At 38.0% G+C, this 22,456-nt stretch overlaps 1 protein-coding gene across 1 annotated transcript in view; it reads right to left on the bottom strand.

Moving 5' to 3' along the window:
* The window catches only part of hs6st1a (heparan sulfate 6-O-sulfotransferase 1a), a 135,716-nt gene extending 114,770 nt beyond the window's left edge, over positions 1–20,946 (bottom strand). Inside the window, exon 1 of the mRNA XM_079379114.1 lies at positions 20,130–20,946. Coding sequence (XP_079235240.1) covers positions 20,130–20,650 — 521 coding nt within the window. The 5' untranslated portion in view covers positions 20,651–20,946. The remainder of the gene's footprint in view (positions 1–20,129) is intronic.
* Positions 20,947–22,456: the final 1,510 nt, after the last annotated feature.

The following is a 22,456-nucleotide window of genomic DNA, read 5'->3' as shown; positions in this document are numbered from 1 at the left end:
ATTCTATAACCCTAGCCCTAAACCTACGCATCACTCGAAACTTTCTGCATTTCTACATTTTCAATCATTCTGTATGATTTATAAGCTTGTTTCATCATGGGGACCTAAAACATATTCACATAAGGTGAATTTACTGGTATTACTGTACTTGGGGGGACATTTGGGCCATAATGTAGGTAATAGCAGTACACAAACACACACAGCCTCTGTATGCATTTTATTTTCTATGATTGGACTTATTGTATACAGTACATAGCAACCTAAAGAGTGTCTCAACTGTACCGACTTTACCACCTTGTATATTTCTTAAAATGCTATGTAATCCTTTTAACATTCATGTTAGAAAATATGTCCATTAATAATAGACAATTTTTTAACAGAATTTGCGTAGCATATGCGTAAATATGACTTTTATCCTATTATCATAACACTGTACAACTAAACATCATGTGAAGCAATAGGACACCAATCCTGGTACAGCTTATACAAGGGCTGGGCAAAAAAAAAAGATTTTTCGATTAATCGTTTTTTTTTATGATGTCGATTCGATATCGATTCTCAAAAGCCGCAAATCAATCTTTTCCGGTATTTATTTCAGCACACATTTAAAACAAGATTAATGCAAGTAGGGCTCGCTGCAGTCCACAACATCCAGGGGGCGTGGTTGGATCCACATCTAGGGGGTGGAGATTGGTAGGTTTAGGGGTGGAAATGGGGTGGGTTTAGGGATCAGGGGGTGGAAAGAACACTGACTTCTTACCCATCAAAAGACATAAAAATTATGACCCTCAAAAAAATAAGTAAAAATTGTTTTTTTGTTTTCAATTTCTTCAGTGTTAGGTAGCATCGTCCACAGTTAAATCTCTCTGGTATATAATCATTGGCTAAATTTAAAGATGTAAGGTCTCAGCACACTGAGTCCGAAATTTTTGTATGCGTTTTTTCATATTCGTTACCCTAAAAATTTGTCACGCAGAGAAACCTTGCACACGGAGTCCGATGTGTTTTAATTAATCCGTTGCGAAAAAAATTTGTAAAACAGTAGGCCTAAATGGAGTCTTCAAGCATTGAGGATGATTTTGTTGTCCTCTCGCTCCTTAAAAAAAAGAAAAAGAAAGGAAATATTGGGTCCATCCAAAGCAAAATTTTCGGATGAAATTTTCAGACTCAGTGTGCAATGACCTTTAGTCATTGCTAAAAGACCACTACCAGTGAAATTATAGTCCTTAAAGAATGACAACTTATAACAGGGGTTAAAAGCCTTGCTCAAGGGTCCATAGGTAGATCTTGACCTATTTCTTGCATGGATCAAACCAGCAACAGGCTGCTTACCATCCCTGCAAATTGCACTTTACCACACAACTAGATACTGTGCTAACAATTCTGATGATGTGTTGTGCACATCTTGACTGGTTAGATCACGAATTATATAAAAACAAGGTAGATAAATCGTATCTAAACAACCGTGAGTAACACTTGTGTTTGCACGAACATGTCAATGATTAGCATTTTCCCACAATTCAGTTAGCACGCTTGTCAAGCAAAGAGGGGTGAGATCACATGGTCCTGTTTGATCCAGCAACAGTGCCTAACAAACACACAAATTTCAGTCTGATTGCGCAAATCTCACAGATCCAGGTAAGAGCCTCCTGGTTTCGGCCTGGTGGACATCAGGAGGGTCTCGAAGAGTGTGTAAAAAATGAAAAGTGATCCAGACAACAGGAAACCACAGGGGTCACTCCCACTCATGGCAGGCAGACAAATCCTTTCAATACATCACCATACAAACACAGAGTGAAAAACTGACATCTCATTGTGTTCCTGCCAAGTACTTGCACTCCTTCACTCTTTCATATACTCACTCTTCATTTCCTCCTCCCTCCATCTCCCGCTCTTACATTATGGCTTTCTGTCAGTGGGTATGCATTTTTTTCCCCGCTTCCTCTGCAACCTCCAGCATTTCTCTTCTCTTGCTGATTGCAAATCATGTTCTGTAATGGACTGAGATGCTGACAGCTAAAGGTCACCTGATTCATGTCACAGCAACAGCTGGATTACGATGGAATATTTCCCCCCCGCCCCACCTCAACGTACATTTTTCTCTTCGTCCCTCCACTTTCTCATAGTCAGAGAGTCACTTCCTCTCGTTTACTCATTCATCCACTCTCTCTCCCTTGTATGAAAGGTGAAAGCAGGCACCACTTCCTGTGCTCAAGCAAATCACATTAGCTGGTGCAAAACTGAGCAAGTAAATCAGCAAATAAACCTACTAAAATTTACAGGATCATCTATTTACTGAGTGCTCACTTGTACGTTTTAGTCCCCAGAGTAAAACGTGAGACCCAATAAATAATAAATATATACATAATAAATATACACAGTACATGTACATAAAAACTTTTATTTTGGATGTGATTAATCACTTTTCATCGTTGCCCAGCACTAGTAAAAATCTAATTATTTCTTACGCAATGCATAATAAGAAATAATTACAATATCTTACGCAGTGAAAGCCCATTAAAGCTATTAGAAAGTGGTTCAACACTGGATGGGTTTCCATCCAAAATTGTGAATTTAACTTATGCGCAAAATAGGAATATTGCATAAAACATTTGCAAATAAGCACCATTTCCATCCAATGAGTCAAAGAGAACAAAATTGTCACTTCCTGATAAACTGGCACTATATTTCACTAAGAAAAGTAGGAGAAGCTACTGAATATTATATTATATTAATCCCATAACGCAAAGTCACTTAACTTTTTTGATGGACGTGGGGGAATTTATTTGCAAAATGTGTTTCCACCCCTTATTAACACTTTCATTAATACATTTCCATTAACACTTTTTCGCACAAGTCAAAAACCACCTCCAGTGAGAATAAAAACTTTTTTGCGAAATAAAGTGTTGTTGTTTTTTTTTCTTCGAAATGTGGTGTTTCCATCACTCGTTTCTGATGCGATACTTAAAACGGGGTGATGGAAACATAGCTTATGATGTAGAAATTAAGCTTATTTGCAAAAACATGCAGCTTTTGACGAGAGATGTCTGCCATACTGCTGAACACTGGGAAGTAAGAAATTGTTGTTAAATGTGCACTCGAGAGACAATCTCAGCACACTAAATCTAGCCAAACATAACAGTGTGAAGAAAAGAAAGAACTTTGTGTAAAGCATTTTAGGAAGAATTTGACCAGAACACACACACCCCAACCAGTGTGAAATATGGTCTGGAACTTGACAGTTAAATGTGTAGTTAATGCTCCGATTTAATCTTTGAAGAGCAAATTCATGCCTCCATGCCTGGCCAATGACTGCATGACTGTGATCTTCAGTCATTGCACAGACCTGCTTCTTCCAGAAGCTGCTGTGTGATCTACTAACAAGTCAACACAGCTCTTGTGAGTCATCCATCATGTTTAAGCACTGATATGGAGTGTATCAACGTCTGCTGAAATGTCAACCCTCGAATAAAGGCTGAGGAGCAGTCAGTACTCAGTCTATCACTGGAGTCACTTTAAACCCAACAGAGTGAATCACAAGGGCTTTCACCACACAGGACCCCATTTTTATGTTCTTTTTGGGCTTTTCGCCATTTTTATGGACAGGGATAGGAAATTACTGGGGAAAGAGAAGGAATGGAACCAGGAAATGTCACATCCCAGATCTGAACAAGAGCTTCCTGCAGAAGAAGAGCATGTGCATTATAGCCTCTAGACCACAGTTCCAACCAGTATAGCTGTTCTTAACTACAACTAAAATCTAAAACTATTAAAAGTTATATTCATTAAAGCTGAAATAAATTTAAAAATAAATATTAGATGAAACATTTTAACTGAAATGAAGATTAGAAATGTTGCCATGGCTGATATAGAAAGTTTAAGCTTGAAAACACAAAAAAAAAAGACAAAATGTAAAGTGTAAAGTAAATGTAAAGTTTAACTAAAATTTAAAAGAAAACGGGGGGGGGGGGTCAAGCTAATTTGGAGGGGAATCTTTTCAATTCAATTAATGAAATGCCTTATAATAAAAAGAACAATATAAATCATATAAATTAACAACAGTAAATAAGTATTAATCATATAAATATTAGAGTACAAATTAACATTCACTTTTGTTATATGGAAAAGAGCAGCTCACACATTCTAAAAAATATCTCCTTTTGCTTTTCACAAAAGAAAATCCGTCCTATGGGTTAGAAATGACATTAGGGTGAGTAAATAATGACAATTAAAATGTTTGTATAAACTTTACCTTTAACACAGATCACCTGAACATTAAAGATTATTAAAGAATGTATTCTTTCAAACTCACAAACTGATTTGGAATAATATCCCCCCTTCACTGAAGAGAAAAATGTATGTGCAACAGCTAAAGTTGTATTTCTAGCTTGTTGCAGATGCAGGGTGAGGTCGTTTTAACCAACAATGACCCCACTTTTCCATGCAAAAGAATGTAAATCTTTCTCTGGAAAACAGAAGAGATCTGGGAGGTTGTTTTTAAGAGGCCTCACATTAGCAGAGATCCCATCTCCCTCCCGCTGCTCTCAGAGAGACTGAGACAGAGAGGGGCTTTTGTGGGCTGCCTTCTAGGGCCACTGACACGGGATGACTGACGGTCCGACCGGGCACAGCTGAGAGCGGGAAAAGATTTATGTGCTTCATATGAATAGTCCATTAAATAAACATTCCCAAACATAAAGCTGCTTTGTGTCAATACAGATCTGTAAAGTCACTCAAGTGGGAGTATGTCATCCCTAATGTTCAGAAAACAGACACTTCTTGTGAACAAATCTGTTTAAAATTTAAATAAACAATGGAAAAGGCGTGAATGACTTCTCGAAAAGTACGGTGGAAGTTAAAGTAATCTTTAAGTGATGTAATCTGGTGGATACTACCAAGGCACTTTGATATATACCATGATGCTGTATGATTATATAGTAAAATGTGCTGCTCCAAAAAAATAAAAATAATATATATATATATATATATATATATATATATATATATATATATATATATATATATATTTATTTTTTTTTCTCTTTCAGAATGGTGCACATCTAGAAATTCAAAAATTTTACACTTAAAAAAGTAAATTTTTGGACAGAGAAAGTAATAAATGTGCAAAAATTGACAAATGTGCAAAAAGTATAGATTTACGCTTTTAATTCTATTGTCAGTGTATTATTTTAAACATAATTTTTGATTGTTTTAAACTAATGTATGGGTCAATATTAGTTAAACTGAATAAAAAAAAGAAAAGAAAATCATTGTATTATCATGATAGTGTCAAAAAAAAAAACATGTTTTGCTAAAAGTGATGCTGAAATCGACTATTACATTCAGTGAATGATTTACTAAAGTTTATTTGCTTTCCTAGTCAGGCATTGCTAATGTGTAACCGATCGTACAAATTATACATCAGGTGTTATGCAATTTCTCTGTGCAAACAAACACACAGGAATAAAGTGGGAAAAGCAGAACATAAGCTATCTTGGAATTCTCACGGCTGAGTTTTGACTCAAACAGGGCTTAATAACACAGCGGGGGCTTCAGCAGAGGGGGAGCGTCTCTCCCTCCACCGCCAGAAAAGCATCAAGGCAAAACTCTCTGTAGACCGAGAGGCATGCTGGGTAATTCCCGAGAGGCTTTTGTTGAGCATCGGTCAGATGAGGTCTATAACAGGTTCCCAGGAGAGGCACACAGAAGAATCGGTTGCCCGCAGAGGATGTGGAGAAGTTTAGGAAAAGTCTCTTGCAGATGAGGAGGGAGAAAAATCAGCACCTCTTCATTCATTTGGATTCCTCCTTCACTCGGGCTCAAACTTCAACCTGTCTCACTCAACTCCAGCGAGTCAAAGAAAGAATCTCGCTTCTCTTTCTCACTCTGCACCCCTCCTCTCTCGCTCTCTCCTCTGCAGAGGCAATAAATCAAGCCTGTGCTCTCTCTCTCTCTCTCCCTCTCACTTTAGCAGATAACGCCGCACGAAGCTGCCAGCTCGGTGGAGTTGTCGACAGCATGGCCATATCAGCAGAAAAGTGCATAATATGGGAACATTATGTGCCATAATATGGCCCCCACAAATAAACTTTCCTCCCCAGTTTAGTGCTCTCTAGAGTGGGGCGGGCGGCACAGGACTCTGGGAAGGGGTGGGAGTCTAAGACTAAGTAGTTTTGTCTGATGAGGTCAGGTAAATTTGAGTTTCACTGACATGCATGGTGATTTTTATTCTGTTGGGATTTAACAGGAGCAAACTGACTGTTGTTTTTCTGGCTAACTCTTTTCATTTGATCTTCACTGAATGTTGCAACTAATGCTGTCGGGTACATCTTCCTTATAGACAATTTTCTGGATAAAATGACAACAGTCCCATCCAACATCCAACAAAAAAAAACTTAACTCAATAAGGAGGTTCAGAATGGCCACTGTAGAAACAATTCCTTTCCTTAATTGTATACACAGCATCATAATTAAATAATTATACCCCATTTAACCTTGAAGTGCTCTGGACACAAGTGCCATACATCTGCTATAACACCCATATCCAGACAACAAACGCTCATACCTCTGTAACATCTAAACAGATCCCAACGTCATCCAAATCGGTTCGTTAAATGAACAGTTTAAAAAAAAAAAAAAAATGCTGAGACTAACTTTTTAAGATGGCCATTTAAGATGTAGATGAGTTTGTTCAGAACGAGAGTTCAAACAGCTGATAAAAATGTCGCAATAATCCAAAAGAAATGCACTTGACTCCAGTCCATCAATTAACATTATATGAAGCAAATAGCCACATTTTTGGACTCTCATTCTTGCAGCACCAATTCACTGCAGAGAACCCACTGGTGAGTGATTTAATGCTAAATTTGTCCAAATATGTTCTGATCTTGGATGGTCTGAGGGTGAGAAAACTCACAGCAAATTTTCATTTTTGAATGAACTATTCATTTAAATTACAGAAATTCAATAATTGTAACTCAACAAACACTGTTTAAAAAATGAATCATATCTGAATTGTGCTTTAAGATTTTTTTTGCACATTTCACTCGCATTATTTCACTGCACACTAACCAACTAAACCAATGCCACCGCTGCACCTTCAAACTACTTTCTACAACTCCTAGATGATGTTTAGCACATTCACTGGATACTGATCCAAAACTACTGCAAGGCGCATTAATTATAGATACACCCTTGACCTCTCATAAACATTATCAAAGAGCATCAGTAGGTTACCGGGAGATATCTTTAAAAATGGATCAATCAATTTTCCAAAGTAAAAGCACCTCGCATGCATAATATCTTACCAAAAATAAATAAAGTAAACAAATTTCATCATCATTTAACAAAAAAAATATATATATATTTCCTATTTACGATTTCATCAGGAGCTAGATCACAAAATGTTAAAACATTGAAGTGAGAAGCACCAAAATACTAAGATGCACAAAAGTTGCTAAAAGGGGTGCAAGCATTTTTATGAAGTTTCTAAAACATCTGTTTATAAAAAGGAGATTGTTATGCAAATTGTGTGGTTATGCAAATGATCATAAAGGAGTGCTTGTTAAGTGGGAGGCACCTGTACTGAAAATCAGTAACCTATGCTTTTATACAATAAAATAACATAGCGGCGAGACAAACTCGTGAGCATAAAGTCATTATTAAGAATCTTCTGTTGTTTTGTACTTAGTCATTTACCCACAGCTCTGGTATTATACATACAATAGTGTGGTGGATAATTAACTTGTACAGGGCTCGCAGAATCGCTAATCCGACGTCCCGGGGCTATTGTGTTTTCCAGTCAGGCTATCAAAATGTATCACCGCTCTGCCCGACGGGCTATCGTAAAATACAGGGCTCCTGCAGGGTCCTGAAAACTCCTCAATTTAGTTGTATCAAATTTAAATCTGTAAAAAGTTGTAAATACATTAAATGGTAGGCTATAAGAAAACTTCAAAAGGCAATGATGTCATTGAATAAATATGAGCAATGCACGTTTCAAAGTCAAAATGCAGCGTGGATGTTTTTATGCAAATGTGTCTCTGAAGGGAACTGACTGTCCTCAGAAATGTGTCGTTGGCATTTTCATTTCATCTTGCCTATAAAATACCTGATGAAGCAGTGTCTATGAGCGCGGTGCTGCTTTGTGTACAGCCGTTACAGGGAATCCGCTATAATCCAACCGCTGCTCAAGCGCCACCTCGTGGCAAAAAAATGAATTAGCATTTCCAAAAATGTGAAAGAAGTTAATGTGCCTACTAAAAATCTAAACAACTAAGACCGTAATTATAAGTTTTGAATTGATATAATAATTTATAGGTTTAACTTATCCCTTTTCATAAAAATGGTTTAAAGGCTGAAATGCCATTAAGATTTGAGGTGTTGTGAAACCCTGTATCTGAACTGTAAATCATGTAATTTTATGGCTTAATATGATACCATAGATAGACATTGTCCAACCCCACTCATACGGTGTTGCTTTTACTTGCGTACCTCTTAAAAGGGTCATAAATTGCCTTAAATCAGCGTTTCCCAATCCCAGTCCTTACGCCCCCCACACTCGTTTCGAACTGGAATCATGGCCGAATATCTGGTGATGTCCACTTCACAGGGCACATACAGTCAAATAGAACAAATGTCGTACGTGATAGGAGATACATACGAAATATGCAGAGCGGGGGGACGCGAGGACTGGGATTGGGAAACGCTGTGTTAAATATATTTTTAATAATTCTGCAGATACCCTGTAAATAATGAAATAAAATTCCTTCCTTGATATTTGTTGATATTTGTGTATTGAAGAAGTTTTTGATTGACATTTAGACACCTATCTGATTTTCTATTTTTTAAAAAAATTATTTTTGATGTGGGCTAGTTAAATTAATTTTCGGGCTACCAAAATCTGAAGAGTACCTGCCCGAAGGGCTACCAGGGATTTTGAAATTTAGCGAGCCCTGTGTACCATGCTTGTGAGTTATAATAGTCGGTAGACAGACCGGTGTTCTGCTTTGGTAAGAATTACCTTCATTACTTAAGAGATAATACGGTCAGCTGGCCATTATCACTAATAAACCCAAAAAGGGTGATCAGGATCTCTTGTATCACACTGAAGGGGTGTATAATTCATAATCACACTCATTACTTGGCTGCTTATCAAATAAATACATAAAAGGACTTAAAATATAAATTTGAGTTCAAATGTTTATTATTGTACTTGTGGCAGCAGAGAATACATGCTACTGTATTTGTTGGTTTTACAGTGCTGCTATGAAAAATTTCAGTGGTTGACTAGTCAAAATCAATATGAGTATTACAATCTTGTATTATGGCCTCGTTCATGTAAACTCTGCTTTCACTTGTAAAACTTTCACCACTGCGGTTTCTTGGACTCTCTCTTGATGCGTCATAGTCCGGTTTCTGAGGCAGCCTAGGATATCCAAAAGTAGAAAGTCTTTAGAAAAAAAGTGAAGACACCTGCTTCAGCTGTGAGTTGGGGGAGGTTGAGAGTCTTTATAATTCTGAGGCGGAACTAGTGGCTTTGCAAATTAAAGCTCGGCAGTGAGCCAACTCACACGGGGAGAGTGGAGGCCCTAATTATGAATTATAAAAATGTTTGCTAATTAGTCATTGCATGGCAATTTGTCCACAGCACGTGGAAATCAATTTGGTGCCATCGCCGAGGGCTTTACCTGGCAGCGTGGCACACAACAAGACTTCAAAGCCAATGTCCATCATAATGCCAGCAATGTTTCTGAAACGGCCAAACCAGCCGAACCTAGAAAAGCTAAGAAAATTAGAACAAGATTCCAAATCACACAGGAGGGAAAAAAAGTAATGAGAGTGAAAGGCAGCGAGAATATTTTTTTAAGCAAGAGCGTTTTGTAAACAAGGATGTCAGATAAAGAAAACTGCACACATTCAAAACGACAGCAGAAGAGAAAGAGAGAGAGAAAGAAAAAAGACCAGAGCAAGCACATGTTCAGTCTAGCATTAGCAGCAGAGTTGTGTTCATCTTCATGTATTCATTTATGCTAAACACAAAGGGCAGGCTGAAGGTGGTCAAGTCTTTGTTTATTAAAAAGCCATTAGAGATAGAGGAGGCACTGAAGCGCTCATTCATGCAGTGCCGACATTAGGTCCAGCTCAAGGGCATGTTTCTCTTCACGGGCCACAAGATCCATATTATCAGACAGCAGCCAGGCACTAGCAAGTAAGTTGAGAAACTAGCCTGGCTGTGAGGTAGAACAACAGGGGAAAAAGAAAAAAAAACACATTGTGAGTTGTAAAAATAAAAATGACCAAGTGTGTCATTCTCTAGCAGTCAGCAGTTTAAAAATATTTTTTTTTTATTATTTATAAATATAAATGTATATATGATTTGTTTACATTCATAAATTTGACTTTAATACCAATCAAAACAACCTATGCATTGCCATATATATATATGGCTGAGATAACTATTTGAAGATCCAGAATCTGAGGGTGCAAATCAAAATACTTTAAAGAAATAATCGAGAAAATCGCCTTTAAAGTTGTCCAAGTGAAGTTCTTAGCAATTCATATTATTAATCAAAAATTAAGTTTTGATATATTTACAGTAGGAAATTTAAAAAATATCTTCATGGAACATTTACTTAATATCCTAATGATTTTTGGCATAAAAGAAAAATGTATAATTTCGATCATTTTAACCCATACAATGAATTGTTGGCTATTGCTACAAATATACCCGTGCTACTTAAGACTGGTTTTGTGGTCAAGGATCACATACACACACACACACAAATGTACTTATTTTGTTTTTGGAACTGATTGATCGTATAGGCCTCATCTGAGCTTATGCACATTTAAACATTGCCAAAATTATCCAAAAATTGGGTTGTTGTTTTTTTTCACTCAAACTGGTATCACAAATAAATACTATATTCATACTGTAAGCTACTAATAATGCATTAACAGCATAAAACACAGAGATGTTATTGCGAACAACAGTAGAGAACTTGAGGCCAATGTCATCTTTACACACATAAGCTTGTGTTCATAAAGTACACAAACATTCTGAGCTTCTTCAGGTAAGCACTTTGTTTGCTAGAGCTCAGCGTCCTCACCTAATTTAGTATGCTGATCCTAAAACACCGGCAGCCCGTCACGACCTTCCCTTGAACTGCCCTAGATCAGTTCACACACACTTACAATCTCTGTTAGCACTTTGTCTTCACACAGTTGACATGTCATATGACAAAAAAAAACACTCTCTCTCTGAAATGTGAGTGATAGCACCTCTTAGCGCAAGACTTTCTTTGAAAAAAGATGAAAAAAACAGCTTATCTAACAGAAACACTATTGAATGCTGTCGAGCAATTACCGAACCTCTACAGACAGCAAGCAGAAATGGGCCAAGATAATCAGCAAAGAACGAGGTAAACAAGAAGCTTTTCAGTAGTCAGTGCCAGTGATATGAAAACGGCCTTTCATCCTATAATAGAAATGAAGCGAAAGGCATTCTTGGCTATGATGCCCTTACAAGGGATGTGCAAAGCTACATATTTTCAGTCGCTGGGCTGCCTGACTGACAAGACTAATTGATCTTAAGGAATCCTAGTATAATTAGCCTGGTTTTAAGTTCACCGGTCACGAACATTTATTAGTGGGTATTTACATGGGTCATACAAAAATAGCTAGACAAAGCGCACTGACATGGAACAGAATGCATCTTGTGATGTTCTTTAAACTTGGATTGTTTTTAGACATGGCATTTTAGATAAATAAACTGTTGTATAAAAACTTACTTAACTGTTGTATAAAATCACATTTAAACTTGTGATATTTGTGGCAAAACACCACTCGTATCATATTGCTCTCGCAACTCAAAAAGGGGCATTTTTTGCCCCAATATCTTGAATTTTAGGGCATAACTGCATTTATGGAGTTGTTACCCTGCATCATATTTGTCATGGTCAACTGTATGACCTACAGGTCTGGGGGTGGGGCCAGTGCGTTAACTGCGTTAAAATATTTTAATCGTGTTATTTTTTCAGAACTAGGCCTAGTTAATTAAGTTAACACGTTAAACTGACAGCCTTGATATATATACAGTATATATATATTTCCCTAGATTACGGACCTCAACTTTGTATCAAAAAGAAATGCCATTTTAATACTTTACTGTATTCAATTTAAATAGTAGAGCTATTATTTAATGCATTAACACAAAACAAGTTAATGTGAACAGGATTTACAGCCAGTGGCATCTTTACATGTGAGATTACGCTCAACTTGGATTATTTTTAGCTTGACATGGCATCTTAAAAACTCAACACATTTCGGGAGGTTTAAACAGTATGAGACGTGACGTCGTAATGACATCTATATATGCATGGCTGTTTTGACAGTGCTTTCAACTGGATGAATTTAAAGGCTCAACGTTTCTGAGAGGATTTTACGGTGCACACATTTTATTTATGCTAAAAATATTTCAAATGAAAGAAAAGTATAGTCAACTTCACTAGTCGTCTAGTCAACTGTAGGACAATTAGTCAACCATTGTGTCTCAACCCCTAGACCTAGAATATCTAATTATGAATACAAGTTTGAAGATGAATTATTCATAAAATGCGGAAAGGACACAAACATAGAAATCAAACGTTCTTAGAAGCAGAACTTTGTCCAAAAGTACGGGTCTCTTGATTTCGCGGTGGGCGGGCACAGATTCCGCATTACCACATAACGGGCTTTGAGCAGCCTGTATTTAATCCACACTGATCTGATGGGATTAACACATCAAGATCAGGCTGCTGCTATCAGGCCTGCCTCCAAGTGCTTTTTCTTACCGGCCCAGGAAAACCTGGCCTGTCAGAACCTCCGCTTTCTGCTCCAAGCAGATCTGGAGACTGCCAAGCCATCTGGCCCACGCTCCCAGAGCCAGAATCCGGGTTCACACGGAGAGCTGGAGGATTTTATAAGCTCTGAGCTACTGACCTCCAAACCACAAAGATCACACAACCGCTAACCACATCAGGCTATAATTTGTGGACCGGCAAACCAATATGCACACACTCTTAAGCAAAGGGCTAGACCTATAACAGTCGCAATGTGGCTCTCTAGTCCTCGTTGCCAAATATGGAGAACAACATCTTCAAGACTGAAGTGAAGAACATCTTCATCCAATATCAAGCACTACTTGAGAGCTTCTGCTAATTTCTTTATACCAATGGTACTTTGTGCTCCACACATATCATCTACTGTGCCATATTAACTACCAGAACTCTAAAGTACCTCGAGAAAACATGGAGTTGACTGAACCACACAAGGTGTGTTTACATGCACTAATTTTCATCAGTCAGAATGAATACAATCTGATTTCAGATTCTGAAAGCTCTTTTTATAGGAATGCTTCACATTGCAATCTGATTCACATATTCGTTTACAAACAAAGCATTAAAAAAAGCCATTGCAATTTCATCTCTGGAGCTACTGCAAGTAGTACTGTCACTTCTGCCTTGACGAATTATCTAAAAAGAAAGCTGATTGTCTCATCCATTGACCAGTTTATAAGACATGAGATGTAAATAAACATTTGCACATTCATATGACATAAATGGTATTTAAACATACGCATCCCAGCACTGAGCATTTGTGCAAGGTATTTTTTTTAAAGAATAGTTCACCTAAAAATTAAAATTAGCAAGAAAATGTATATTTAAATGAGCCTTTTATATATAATATTGCTTCCTCCGGTGAAAAAGTTGTCTAGGCTGAATCAGGAGAGAAATATGCAAATATCAAGCACTGTTTACATGCAAAAACAAAAGCTACTTGTGGATTATTGTGATCCTTTTATCAGCTCTCATTCTGACGGCACCCATTCACCGCAGAGGATCCACTGGTGAACAAGTGACGTAATGCTAAATTTCTCAAAATCGATGAAGAAACAAACTCATCTACATCTTGGATGGCCTGAGGGTGACTAAATAATCAGCAACTCTTCTGTTTTTTTTGGTGAACTATTCCTTTAATTAAATTAGGAAAATGGTCAGATTCAAGCGTTGACATGCTCAATTCTTCCTATTGCTCAAATTATTTAATGTCTTCACCACTCCTTTCAAATTTTAGTCTACCTACAACCTTCAACCTATATGTACAGACAGTGAATCTGATGATGTCCACTTATAGTGACTTCAGTTGCAAAAATCTACAGTGATCCAGACTGAAGGCATGAGGTTTTGAAGACATTTTAAAGAAACTGGAGCTCTAAAATCTTTGCTTATCATCACAGGAAAACAATTGACCAAGCAAAGGTCTAAATAACAGACTTAAACAGAATTTAATTGTTCCATGACACCATGATGGGAGTCTGTGGGGGTGTCCTGTACACCAAATATTGTTATTCACAATACAGAAGCCAGTTGTCCATTAGTAGGGCCTGCCATTTTAGAAATTACAGTAAATCTTCCATGAAAATACATTCCCTCTAATGTTCTAGTCATGCTTGGGGTATACTGTGCGGCCCATATCCATAAAGCCACAGTGTGGAAAATTATCTTGCCTGTTTGATTAGACACTGACACCGCTGAAGGAACAGGAAGAGATGGGGGGAGAGCTAAAGAGAGAGAGGCTGAAGAAATGAGTGTGGATATACGAAATTAAAAGAAAAGACTGACAGCAGTACTGCAGGATTTTTCTGTGCCAGTTTATTGGACTGGGACTCAAAATCTGCTGCAATATCTTTAAATAGACAGGACATGGGAAAAAAGTGACAGTAGGTGCACACGGCCCAGAATCCTCTCTCATCGCTCACACACATGCACACAAACACACACGGGCAATTTCCCAGGAGAATACACATTTATAGATACACATACAGTGAGGTCCAAAAGTCAGAGGCCACTAACCAAAATGCTTCTTTTTAGCATTTTTCTTATTTAATACATTTGTACTGCCAAAATGACAGATTAAATGAAAAGCTGAGCCAAACAAATTAGGAACAGTTAGAAAATAAATGATGATTTAACTTTCCATTTTAATTTCATATTTGATGTCATAACATCTGATTTTTTTATATTTGATTAAGTTGTCATAACATCTTTTTTTTGGGGGGGGGGGGGGGGGGGGGGGGGGTCAGTGTGCTGAGACATCCATTTCATCTATTTTTTTATAATTAGGCTAGATGACATATCTTTCTCTCTCCATGATCTTGAATGCAAGCTCATACAGGCCTAATATGATAATTTGAAAATTACTCTTTGAAGCTCACAATTGCATGCCAATAGAACATGCAATTTCATTTTCCCCCTAAATAATCACAATAAATGTCTAGTATAACAGGAACATGACAACGTGGTCTGGTACCCCATCAGCACCTTGTCATTTCAAGTTAATTGTGTCTGATTGATCACTGCGCCAGGCCTCCTAACCATGCTGCCCCCCAACTGGGATTCTATCTTCATCTATGACGGCTAGAAATGAGAAATCACAGCAAATAGATTACTTAAAGAGACAATTCAACTATAAATGAGAATTATTTTATGAAAGCGACAGAATAGCAAAATGTTGGTCATTTCCTCACAAAGTAGCAGAAGAGTCCAATAGAGAACTTGGAGCCTGACAGCCAGTAGCCACCTTCAACTATATTGTATAAAAAAAAGGAAAGCTGGATTTTTTTCAAAACTTTAAGTCATTTTTTGGAAACACATTTTAAGTAAGAATGTGCATTATATTTGCAAATGTGTTTTGTTTAGTTTTTTTTTTTTTTTACTTCATTATACTGTTAAATGTAATCTTAAGCAAATCTCAAAATGAATATCAATTTTTCATACTGTGCATTATAATGTTGCTTAATGATTCCTAAATTCACTTTTGGCATTTAAGGTAATTTTTTTAAGTGCTTAATTGTTCAATTAAACTAAACAGAATTTTAATATCAGCTATCAGCCATAACATAAAAATTATTATCAGCTATTTATCTATCATTGCATCTCTAGATCTGAGCAACATAAGGGCGAGGAGATGATGAATTTTCTTTAAGGGGCGTCAAACAGACAGCAGCCCCCTTTCACCTATTCTTACGGAGCATATCGGCCAAAGAGCAGATGCAGACCCTTCATTAAACAGATTACATCCTGTCAAAAGCAGCTGGTAAATACTGGTAGTCCACCATTGGGGGTGGCTGGGTGGGTAAAACACAACCGCTGGTGGCTGATTGCACACACACTCGCTGTGGGAAACATTCTCACACCCACACAAGACTTCACTCTCCTCTGGTCTCCATTCACTAGTCTATCAGAAACCCCTGTGCTTCATGCCTGAGAGCAACACACCACTCACCAGATGGCTTCCTGACTGAAATCGGTACCTCAATGAGAATGTGGTGATACACATCTCGTTAAGTAATTAAAATGCCCCCATCGCTCTCACGTCCGCCAGGTCCCCAGGGGAGCGGCACGGCGTGAATGCGATTTGGAAAATGTGACTCTAGAAATCCCAACAATCCGAATAAGACCTATGTGTAATTAAAAGCTTGTCCTTCACCACGTTAATGGCCACGAAGAGGAGAACGGGCATCGCTTCCAAAGTCTCAGGAGCCGAGAGAGATTTAAATGTAAACAAGCCCGTTAAACATGTCTAACAAGCATGCATATTGGCACAGCTGTCAGGTGGCTTCCTGCCTGTTGGTGGGAATGGAGCTGGCTTCCATGAACTGAAACTCACTCGACTGACAACAGGTGTTAAACTCTGTGCTGTGGCCGCCCAAAGTGCACCTAATCTCACAAATAAGCAGTTAAGACTGAAGAGGGTAAGGGTGAAGTACAAATCTTCAAATCATTCAGAAAAAAAAACAAGTAGTGGTCAACCAAAATGGATTTTTTTTGATGGCCAGTACTGATGTTTTAGAGAGCAGGATGGCCGATGGCCAATATAAAGGATATATACAATATAATATATCATATCACACCATTTAATTTAAAGGGTTACTCCACCGCAAAATGAAAATTTTGTTATTAATCACTTACCCCCATGTCACTACAAACCCGTAAAGGCTTTGTTCGTCTTCTGAACACAATTTAAGATATGTTTGGATGTTTCAGCATACGCTGAAAAAGTGTTCTTGTCACTTCATAAAATTCAGATTGAACCACTGATGGCAGATGGACTATTTTGACGATGTCTTTCATACTTTTCTGGGTCTTGACAGTGTTATGTACTTGGCAGTCAATGGGACAGTAACAAGCCTCCCGGTTTTCATCCAAAATATCTTAAATTGTGTTCCGAAGACGAACAAAGCTTTTACGGGTTTGGAACGGCATGGGGGTAAGTGATTAATGACAACATTTTAATTTTGGGGTGGAGTAACCCTTTAAAGACCATCAGCCAAACTTAAAAAAACTGAACAGTCAATCCAGTAAATTAAGAATCCCAAATAACTTCCAATATATATAGCAGCCTTGGCGATGTATTGGTCTACCACTAAAAAAGCATGTCACCGCCATTCGAAATGTGACAAGTAAACTTTCAAATTAATTGTCAGCATCATGACAACACCTATAATAATTAGAGCTTCAGCCTGCAAATAAAATGAAAGCAGATGCAACCAATCAACAAAGTGTGATTCACAAACAAATTACCCTTTTGAACAGTTCTTTTTAATGAATTATTCACAAAAACGTAAATTAAGAAGTTCCACATACTTGCTGATCTTCTGACAATAACAAAGCACAAAATTACCATTAAAATGAGCGCACATCCCTGTGAAATGTTCAATGACGAACAAAACTGTTATAATGAGCAACAATCTATAATGAGCAGTCTGGTAATCTGGCAACTAACAAAGTTTTTTTTTACTTGTAGGCCAGATATACAAGCATAAAATATGATAGTTCACATTGATATTTGGTTACATTAAAAACAAAGTCTAAAAATACAGCCACAGCAAGACAAACAGCCCAGCAGTCCTCAGCAGCTCAAAATCTCCACAAGAGATTTCACGGGTCATAAACAGTGCCACTTTTCTCAGCCTACTGTGTGACCACCATCACGGCTCAATTGCTTTTTTTTTTTATTGTCTTCATCCTTTTAATTTTCCTAAAGCGGATCAAAAAACTCTCCCTACAGCTTCAAGACATAACAATGAACAAAGTTTCAATTGACCCTACATTGGCTCTTTGAAATCACTGTAACTAATGTAAAAAGAGCGCTTGATCTGTGCAACAAAGCAGCATATCAAATCCGAATTATCTATGCACAGTATGTCCCATCTAATTATTGGAATAATGCAGATATTAGAAATGCAAAATGACAAAACTCCTCTCACCTCTTTTACCGCTGACCCTGTGCTAATTTCACAGACAAAACGAACATGTACACATGTGTGATGAATTAGGGGAGAATCGCACTGGTGTGGTCTGTCTGCCTTTATCACAGGAGAGATTAATCAAGGAGAGGAATGTGCATCGATATCAGTGCTGCATTCCTAAGGTCGCCAAAAGCAACAAGAGTAATGCCATCGCTGTGATATGAGGGATGTTTTACACTCGAGGGGATGTTGGATCTAGACTGTGTTCTTTCAGGAATAGGAGTCGGGCTGGTGATTATTTGCTAAATCTGATCTGGTGTATTTGACTTTGCAGAGCTTAGATAATTTAATCCACAAAATCCTATTAAAAACTAAAACAGTCTACGTACATGGCTCTGAGATGGATTTCACATGATCGCAAAAGTAAGCGTAATACACTTCGCAAACAGTAACCTGCTCCAATGCCTACTAGCTGTGGGTCTAAATGCTTTTATGAGACCACCATATATCGGGAAAGGTAATTAAGTCACTTCTTAACCAAAATACAACAAGAGGACACTGACTACCAGTGGCCAGTTATTCCTGACATGAATGCTATGGTGTGTCCTGATGTGGTCAGTCCTGTAATCACTATCCTGGCAGCCAGTGTTCACTACAGTGTTTACACGGGGCTGTTTTACAACAGAGTAATTTTCCACCTCCATCACTGGAGAAAACACAAACATGCTAAATCGAATGACACAAACATCTAACACAGCAAGTTCTGTTTTCCTCCTGAAATCGAAGGACGGGCACCATGAGAGTTTTACCTTACAAAACTTTAACATGGTAAACATAGTTTTGTCCAAAATGCATTAGGCTACATTTATCACTAGGTATGAACCAATATAGTACTTTCTAATGTTCTTTCTAACTTTCTAATGACGTTAGCTCAAGTAACCGTCTTTTCTGAATTTTTACATGTAGTAAAATACTATTTTATAAGCCTACTATGGTTTCATGTTCATTTTTTGAAAGGTCGCCATCCAGTTTCATGTAACCACAGAAATCCAACTAGACTCAACATCATTGGGCTTTTCACCCTTTGAATTTTAACCCCAAGTAAACTTAATCCTGGGTTATCTTGTTTCATGTTTTACATTGTTCATACATACCCTGAGTGGTCAGGTGCATTTACAACCTTTGGTTTAACGCTCTTTGCATATGTATGATTTCAGTGACACTGGTTAGAGGTGGGAAAACAGCACGCGACCTGTTTTAAAAACCGCTTGCCCACCGTTCAATGTCACCAAGTAGATCCACTCCGCTTGTGTGAAGTCTGCTAAAACATACTTTTTCAGTAGTCGCGCCACCGTCACTGTTCGGCATTTTAACCCTTTCTCTTAAGACTTGAAAGTTTACGCGACATACGAAGCCTACGTAAGTGCGTGAATATTTAATGACAACACTCGTTGTTTACGTTGTAGCAGCATCGCATGTCAAGGTTAATCTAGGATTAAAAGCAGTGCTAACCTTCTTTGGGATGTGAAACGTTACAGGGTTAAAACGGGCCTTTACCCAAAGTTTTAAAAGAGGTTAACCCAAGTGTAGTATGAAAAGCCTATAACCAGTGAATTTATGCATAATTATTACTGTATAGTCTTGTATTCCGCAGTTGAGGGCAAGTGTTATTCTCTACTCGCTAAAGTTCTTCTACGCACTGGCTGTGCCTCAAATCCCTTTGAGACAGTATTTTGTGGCTGCACACGCCTATGATGCCCCAAAGGTTTTTGGAAGAGAGCTCACAGGGTTTTGAGACACAGCCAGCACTTCAGACAAAACAATTCTGCACAAGTATCACCTTTGGTTTTTCATCCTGTTCTCCTTTTTGTTCAAAACCCCCGGTACGCAGTTGGTCAGTTCGGTCCAGTCCGCGTGTAAGCCACAACTCCAACCGGTGGAGAACCGAGAGAAGAGCCAGGTCTCTTTCCTATTGGGTCGGTAACAGGTACACTTCTTCTGTCCCGGTCTACAGTCGCACGGAACCTCCAGCCTGACATTCTGGACCAGGTGCCTCCCGAAGGTGGTGCCGCCGGTCTTCTGGATGTGGAGGAACACGATCACATCATCCCCTTTGATTTCAAAATCCACAGTCCGCTCCAGATCCCTGATGGGGAAATAGAATTTCTTCACGTAATGTGGATCAGGAGTCGGGAAGAGATCCGCATCGTCTTCCAGCATGTACCCGTGCGGAGAGCCGAAGTTCATCATCCCCGGAGCCACGTACTGATACAAAATCAGCATGAACAGAACCGAGCCGACAACGATGAACAGAAATTTACTGCTCCTCTCAACCATGTTCCTTCCAGTGAAGAGGTTCATGTGTTACCATTTCCCGGTTGACTGTTTTTTAGGGTGTCTCCATATATAAACACACGGCAGTCAGAGCATCGCGCGCGGAAAGTGAATCGTCAGACACATAGGATCAGGATGGAAACGGTCGGACTCATTGCATCAGAAGTGTTGCAGTATACGATCCAGTACGGCGCGATTTCCCTCCTTCCACCACTGTATGACACAGTGTGTTTAAAGTCCTCGACACATCGCTCTGAAGCTCCTCCAGCAGCGTGCACAGCGACACCCACTTTCCCAACACGCGCGCGCTCCACTCTCTCAAACACAAACGAGCACAATGTTTTGTTTCTAGTGAACGCCCGCGACTCCTTTTGCATTATGATAGTTCTCTAAACTCGACATTTTTTTTTCCCAGGAAGCAAAGCAGCCAGTGCCTCCTCAAAAAATAAATCAGATTAAAACAGAAATAAATGAATAAATAAAAAGGAGAAACAATAGACAATAAAAATAAAATAAAATACAACACAATAAAAAATAAAATAAAATAATAAAAACAAAAATTCAAACAGGTGCATCATGAATCTGCCTGAATGCCACAAACTAGTTACAAAGTAAACATCTCCCACACTTCTCACTATTACCATTTTTAGTCATGACTCATGTCCAAATAGAAATTAATCTTGAAATGACTTGAATCATGCGAAGAGTTCATTTGCAAAAACCAATAAACGCCACATTTATAAAAATGAACTCACTGCCGTGCAACATTCTCCACATAGCCTATAGCATGTGGCTGTCACCTGTCACCATAGCACCACTGTTAAAGGCATCGCAAATTCATGTTTTACAGCAGCGCCCTTGATGTTTGTGAACAGAACCCAATAAATCCTTTTCAGCGAATCAGCACGCAGTATTTATTTCACGTGACAAGGCCGCTAGTCACTTCCAAAAGACGTGCTAGCTGAGGAGTTTCAAAGTTGACTAAAAATGATGAGGATGGATCATTTCGACGAACTTGACAACTCGTGATATCTTCTTGGGGCATAAAAGGAAAAGCTGAAACTTTTTGACGGAGCCTTGCTAAAGCAGCATGTTACAGTGGAGAGGGAAAAGCTTCCTGTTTGCGTGTAATAACAACAACAAAGCCTGCCACGCGTCTACATTGTCAGCTGATGAGATTACAAAGATTAAACGAGTGTTTATGTTCAACTCTGAAACATGAAATGTTATCTGCTTATGCCAAAAAAAAAGTGTTGGAGTTATCTGCTTTTAATATTTTTAATATATAAAAAGCATACTTTTAATGAACTTTAATTTTGTAATTACCTGTATTTTTTGAGTTATCATTACTTAATCAAATGGAGTTATCTGTTTTCGCAAATGTCATGCAATGATTTGTGCATTTTTTGAGGTTTTGATAACTAATGTTTAACAACTCACAAACCTGATGAGACTTTGATTTGATACACAGCATGTTAGTATACAGAGTATAAATATGAAATAAAAACAACAACAAAAAATATGTAAAATTGTATAATTTATTTTTCGTTAATGGAAAGCAAATAAGCGATAACAAAATAGTAAATAAATTGTTTATATCTACTTACGATATAAAAAAGCACAACAATCGTACAAATGATAAACAGACATGAGGATACAATATCAAATAGACAGTAGGTTTTCAAATGCTTTATATGACTATTGCTGTGTATAGCCACTCAAAATGCTTTATAGTGCAGGCTGGAAAAAGAAATTATGTAACATTAAATGGTGTGATAATATACACTTTGAAACTTGCATCGATAGATATAATGACAATTTGTCATTGAGCAG

This window comes from Barbus barbus (assembly GCF_936440315.1).
Source record: "Barbus barbus genome assembly, chromosome: 26".
Taxonomy (NCBI): domain Eukaryota; kingdom Metazoa; phylum Chordata; class Actinopteri; order Cypriniformes; family Cyprinidae; genus Barbus; species Barbus barbus.
The sequence above is the reverse complement of the archived record's forward strand: the minus strand, read 5'-3'. Positions and strand labels throughout refer to the sequence as shown.